The 6,528-nt window shown below is 30.1% G+C and overlaps 1 protein-coding gene across 1 annotated transcript; it reads left to right on the top strand.

Moving 5' to 3' along the window:
* Positions 1-1,270: 1,270 nt before the first annotated feature.
* Positions 1,271-5,216, top strand: LOC145838177 (kelch repeat and BTB domain-containing protein 3-like). The gene is made up of 2 exons (XM_082945734.1): positions 1,271-1,277; positions 3,775-5,216. The coding sequence occupies exons 1-2, from the start codon at positions 1,271-1,273 to the stop codon at positions 5,214-5,216; spliced, it is 1,449 nt and encodes a 482-aa protein (XP_082801860.1).
* The last annotated feature ends 1,312 nt before the right edge of the window (positions 5,217-6,528 follow it).

Here is a 6,528-nt window from a genome sequence, read left to right as displayed (position 1 = left end):
CTAAATAAACATGTAGGGGATTTATGTGTTTTCATTTTAGTAAGGTTTTCCTCAGGTCACCTAAGTTCAGTAGAATCTTATATGCATAGCTCAGGCCTAAGCGGGATTTTTTTCTAAACATCTATGTTAAAGGTTATCTTGAAGATTAATACATATATTTTATTGAGTTTTTAGTAGGGAGGTCTGGTTTACAAAGACCATGTAATCATTTAAAGTATCTTTTTTTTTTGTTAATATTGTTTTCAGTCTCCATTTTGATGTTATTGATTATCTATTTAGTTGTGTCATAAATGACTTGTGACAAGGATCAACAGGATTTACAAATTTTACTTTTTTTTTATAATTTATCAGTTTATAATATTTATTTTGAGAGCCTGTTAGTTGGAATAAAAAATCTCAGTTACAATAAGGTATTTTTTTTAAGGTTTTTCATATTCATTTTAATTTATACAAAGAAAGAATATGTACGCAGATGCTTACATACTTTTAGCTATATAATTTTATTACTTATTAAATGGATAGTTTTAATTTATGATATATATGTTATAACTTCACACAATTTTTTTTCAAAACAATAATAAATCATAGATTATTTTTTTACATTATTTAATTTTATAATCAACTTTTTGGAATGAAATAATATTATAAAAACACAGTCTTAAGATAATTAAAGTTATATCAATCTCTCTAGCAGTAAGTGTAGACCTTTAAATTTTATTTGTCTTTAAAAACAAAACCTTTGATAAAAATGATATGACTAATTTTATACTGTCTTAGCGCGGAGGTGTAGTTTACGAAATCCATATATTTTTAAGTAGTTTGTTTGTTAGCTTTTATAACTTTTAGCAATCAAGGGTTGCCAAACACTCAGGGTACTTAGGGAAACGCAGGGTATTTTTTAATTAAAAAAATCTCTGTTAGACTCCGGGAGATACAGGGAAAATAATAAAGTATGTTCACTATTTGCAGTTTACCGGAGATTGCAGTTTAGTTTCAAACCACATACATAGCTATTAAACTTAGCTACGGTTACAATACAGTTCAATTCAAATTCTGACAACTTAAGTTCTTAAAATATCTTTAAAAGACAATATTATTAATAGTATTTCTTTTAAATATAGGTTTGTACGTCTTACTAACATCTATAAGCCATTTTTAATATTTGCAAAGTTATAAATATTAAAAAAATAAGAATTATTATAAACAGCAATATTTTAAAACTTATCTTAGCCTTACCAAAAAATATTTAAAGTTTTGCAAACACTAAAAAATGACCCGTAAATGTTAATAAGACCTGAATAACTTTTTATTTTTTTTTGAAATATATATTAATTTTTGAGTTGTGGCCCATTCAACATTTTTTAAATAATTTGAATTGTTGGAATTTGAATTGTCCTTAACTTAGTTGCCGTGCACCCCTTAACTACATACTTGTGAAAATGAACACTTTTGTAGCAACCTTCTACTTATTTTTCTCTGTAGCAATAGAAATTGGGCTATATTTAAGCAGATTTCTGTACCAAGTTAATTCAGGTTTGCCACAAATTGAGGCTACTCAGGATAACTCAGACTAATTCAAAATTTTGAGAACTTCAGATCAATCTACAGGAAGGTTTGTAGTATTTTGTTAAACACAGGCTAAATTTCATTCATCAATTTGAAGCTTTGATAAATTTAAGTTTGTTTGGATTTTTTTTTGCAAACCTCTATCTATTTTAAATGTTTTTCTTAAATTTTAGACTATTTTTTCAACTTTAACTTATCATTTTTGAAAAAAAAAGCTTTTTATAAAGTCCACTTTTATCATGTTGGCCTTTTTAATTATTTAAGCTTTATTACTATAAATTTCTCTTCAGGTTTTAACTTAAGTTGTAACTTGTACAATTTTTTACAGACTCTGACCAACTCAGGCTAGCTGATTGTAACTCAAAAACTTTTACAATATCTCGCTATTTGTGTGAAAACTTACCATATTTTCCTTTAATAACTAAAATAACGTAAAACAATAAAAAAAAATTAACATAAAAACGTACTATAAAAGTAGTGTATGACAAAACAATGTTAATAAAAATATCAAAAATAAAACAATAATGTAAGTTATTTTTATTTTGTAAAAATAAAAAACTTTGATTTATGTTTAAAAGTTAAGTTTAGCAATTTTGAATTTATTTTACCAGTTATTTATTACTTATTTATTACATGTAGAGTTGATTATTTTTTAACTCTCTATGATACAAGTTTTTGATTTCTTTCAGTACTAAATATAACAGAAAATTAAAAACACTTTTTGTAGTAGTATTTCATTTTGGTTACTTATAAACTGAAGTTAGACAAAAAAAATCAAAAACCTAAAACGTATGTTTCAGACTTAAACAAAATTAATACTTTTTATAAATTGTCTCTCGAAAATTATCAGTATGAATTCTATTCAACATAAAGAAGTAAAAGCTTTTCAAAACTTTATGCGTCTTGATCAAGCTTATAGTTCAGAAGGTGGTGGTTTTATTAACATCTGCAACAATAACTGTCTTACAAAATTGAAGAGTATCAGCTTATTAAATTTTAAGGGACTAAATAAGTCTGGTAAGTTTTATTTTACTTATTTTTTCTACAAAAAAAAACATTTTACACATTTGTTTCTTATACCTACTTTAAGTCATTTTAAATTAGTTATAAAACTTTATAACTCTTTTTTTATTCTGTAGTTCACAATTTTTACCATGTATATGATTAAAACTTATATATATATGTTTATTTATTATATGAATAACACCTATATTTCAAGTTTCTTACAAATGATTTAAGCGCTTAAAGCGTCTCTTCAGAGCTTAAATAAAGTTATTTTCCCATAATTGTTTTAAAAGTTACAAAAATACATAGCGTTAAAATTGTTGTAATTAATTTGAAAAAACTTTATTTTTGCTCCTAAGAGAAGCTTTGAAATTGTTGTAATCAACTGATTAAAACTAAATGTCTGCTCAGCATTTTCCTTAGAGAACTTTGAGTTTCGAAATTAAAAAAACAACTTTAAATGTATTTGATATATTTTTATAGTATCATTATAGTTCAAGTATTTTTTGTGAATTTTTCTCACAGAATTTGTTACTTTTTATTTTTTTTGCAAAGTTATTATCTTTTACACAAAAAAAAATTAAACAATACTTTTAAAACTTACTTGGTAAATTTAGTTCGAAAGTTGTCTATACAACAACGAGTTGTAAAAAGTTACAATATTTACTCAAAATATTTTTTCAAAAAAAAAAAAAAAAACTCAGTACCAAAAAAATTAACAAATTTATAGAAATTACTTTACTACAATTCTAAAAGTAAAAATTTATTGGTACTTCAAAACTTTTATGCTCCTGTGTTTAGCGAATCGAATTACTACTTCATTTAGAAATTAATTACAAGTTTTTCTTTTTCGTTTTGGTAGTTTTAACTAGGTATTTAGTTGAAAAATTGCAATGAAAACTCAATGCTTATAGTTTATTTTGTACTTTTTCCATTAGATATGTTAAAACTTGATAAGAAATACTCAAGCTCATTATAAAAAAAAGGTTAAAAATATTAATATATATTTGTTACTAACATTGCTTGCAGTGCTAACTAAAATAATTTCTATGTAAACTGGTGCAGACGAATAAACTCTTTCTACAACACTGGGTTTTTAAAGATACTAAGCTTAGCTATTTTATTTGTGCTCGTCATACTAAAACAAGTAAAAAGTTATTATCTTTTTAGAGCATTATAGAATTTATTTATCGTTATTTCTAGGTAAAACAAAACTTGAAGACACTGAACTAGCATCGATACTACAATCAAACAAGGTTATCCTCAACCCTAAAACGGAAGCTGGAATAAGCAAGCACTTACAAGATAGTGTAGTCATCAAAAACGTCGTTAATTTCTACAGCCTGTCCAAGCTTTTCAATTTCAGCGGTCTCTCTGAAGTCACGCTGAAATTCATAGAACGCTGCTACGCCATGCTCGTAGAAAGCATGAACTTTTTGGAGCTGGATTATTCGCTCGTTGCTAAAATATTGGGAAGCTCTGGACTGAGCGTAGATTCGGAACTTGAAGTGTTGAGCGCGGCAGACGCTTGGTGCCGCCATTACTTTGGTGAGCGAAAGAAGTACGGAAAGCCCCTCTTCCGCAAAGTTCGCCTGCACTCACTGCCAGATTCTTCTTTAAAGCGCATTTTCAGCAACGAGTCGCCCATCGCTAAATACGTCGATTGCGTCGACACGCTCAAAGGCGACTTGTTTGCAAATGGAGAACCGCTTCAACGCAGGTCGAGGGCTCACTTTTCAAGCAGGCATTGCAACCAAAACGAGTTTGACGTGCTCGTTTGCGGAGGGTCCAACCGCGACGTCAAGACGAAACAAAGCGGATGTGACGTCATTACCGTCACACGAGTCAATGGCAATGACGTCAGCAAGCAAACGCTCCTTTGCCCGATGGAAAACAAGCGGCGCTTCGGAGTGGCGGTGTGTTTGAAGGGCGAGATCTTCATGTTCGGGGGTTTTCGCAAAAACAGCATTGTGAGCTGCGTTGACAAATACTCGCCCTCCGACGGCTGCTGGACCAGGGTGGGCGAAATGCGCGACCGGCGGTACAATTTTTGCGCGAGCTCTTTCATGGGAAAAATATACGTTTTCGGGGGAGCCTTGTTCGAGCACGACGACTCGTTCGACGGGGAAAGCGTGGCGCCCCTGAGCTCCTGCTCGGAGTTCGACGCCGAGCTGGGCGTTTGGCGGGAAACTTTCCGCATGTCGGACGCCAGAAGGCTGGCGGCGTGCACCGCGTTCGAGGGCAGAGTGGTGGTCTGCAGCGGGGAAGGCAGGGACGAGGTGTGTCTGAAAACAGTTGAGTCTTACGATGGGGGCAGCGACAAATGGGAGCCGATGCCGGGCGTGATAAACGGCCAGATCATGCACAGCTTGGTCGCTGCGGGAAGCAAGCTGTTCGTGATCGGGACCATGAAGGGACTTTGCGAAGTTTTCGATAGAAAGGTTAATAAGTTCGTCGCTCTCAAATCGCCCGGTGTTCTCGGGTTGAACAAGGCTTTGGTGGTGGGAAGTAAAATTAAAATGTTTAGAAACGGAACGGAAGTCGTTTTGTGTTACGATGTCGACAAAAACGAATGGACGGAAGAAAGGTGTCAAGCTACGAAAAGTCTCGAGTATTATTCGTGCGTTAGAATTCCTTTTTGTTAGAAAACAATAACATTTTACCTAACAAGACGTAAAACTGTATCCAAGATAACCGAATGGTTTCTTCACGCACTAGGTCCTAGGATCAAATATTTTTAGCGTATTTTCTATCGTTCAATAAACTAATAATAATAAAACTTTAGTGTACAAATATAAAGCACTATCTACACATAGGGTTACTTTAAACATTGCTCAAATGTTTAACCTTAAAATTTTTTTTCAAACATAGTTTGTATTTTGCACTCATTCAAACAGATTTGTTTTTTAAGTTGAAGTCCATTTTTTTTACAGACATAATGATAATTTTTTTTTTATTGCATAATCAATTGCTTTGGTTGTCATTTTATTAATTCACTAAACAATAATCAATTTTCGTTTAAACTTGGCTCAAATTCGTTTAAATATTTCTGTATCTAATACTTTTAGGTTTGATGTAATCTTACAAAAACTGGTTTTCTAAAAAGTAGTATTATACACGGATTGTTTAAGTTCTTTAATTTTGTATTTATAAGTAACTCAAGTGTTAGTGAATTTTAAAATCAAAGACTAAAAAGATATTTTTAAGTACAAAAAAGGTTTTTAGTATAACCTTAAAATATAAGTTATTTTTTTTCCTCATTTAAAAGTTTTGTATCTAAACAGTTTTATTTATAGTACCTTATTTAATCAACATAACGTAACTTATTTTATATTAAACACTGCTAGAGTAATGAAACTTACGAATGTAGTAGTAAAAGTTAAATAAAATGTTTCAAAAAGTAGTTTACATTGACCGCAAAGCAAACTCAAAACAAACAACTTGTCAACAATTAAACTTAACTTTATGAAAATAGAAAATAGTTGCAAGCTAGTTTACAGCAAAATATCACCCAAAACTTGTTTTCAATGTAAATTATGTAAAAAATTCATATCAAACAAAACAAGTTTATTACAGGTTCGTGTCTGGATTAGTTTTAGTGGAGTTACACAGTTTTTAGTTAAATAATAGAGAGTTTTGTGTAGCAGCTTGTAGTTAAACACTGTAGAAAAATATAAAGTGTCTAAAATTTCTCAGGTACATATTTTTTTGAAACTTTGAACATTTTAAAATACCAGTAAAACAGAATGCAAAATCTTAATAAGTAATCGACTTTCTTAACTTTAAATAAAATAATTTTAATATAAACCTAAACTACTTATTGAAAAAGTAAAAATTTTGTGTTAATTTGTTAATCTAACATGAAAATAAATTATGTATAAAAAACTGAAAATGAAATACTAATCAAAACTAGTAATTAGCCTGTCTTAATATTGGAAAAATATTTTTGATAAAATG

Source organism: Thalia democratica, chromosome 6, assembly GCF_965202585.1.
Source record: "Thalia democratica chromosome 6, ktThaDemo2.hap1.1, whole genome shotgun sequence".
Taxonomy (NCBI): domain Eukaryota; kingdom Metazoa; phylum Chordata; class Thaliacea; order Salpida; family Salpidae; genus Thalia; species Thalia democratica.
This window is presented reverse-complemented; position numbering and strand designations above follow the sequence as displayed.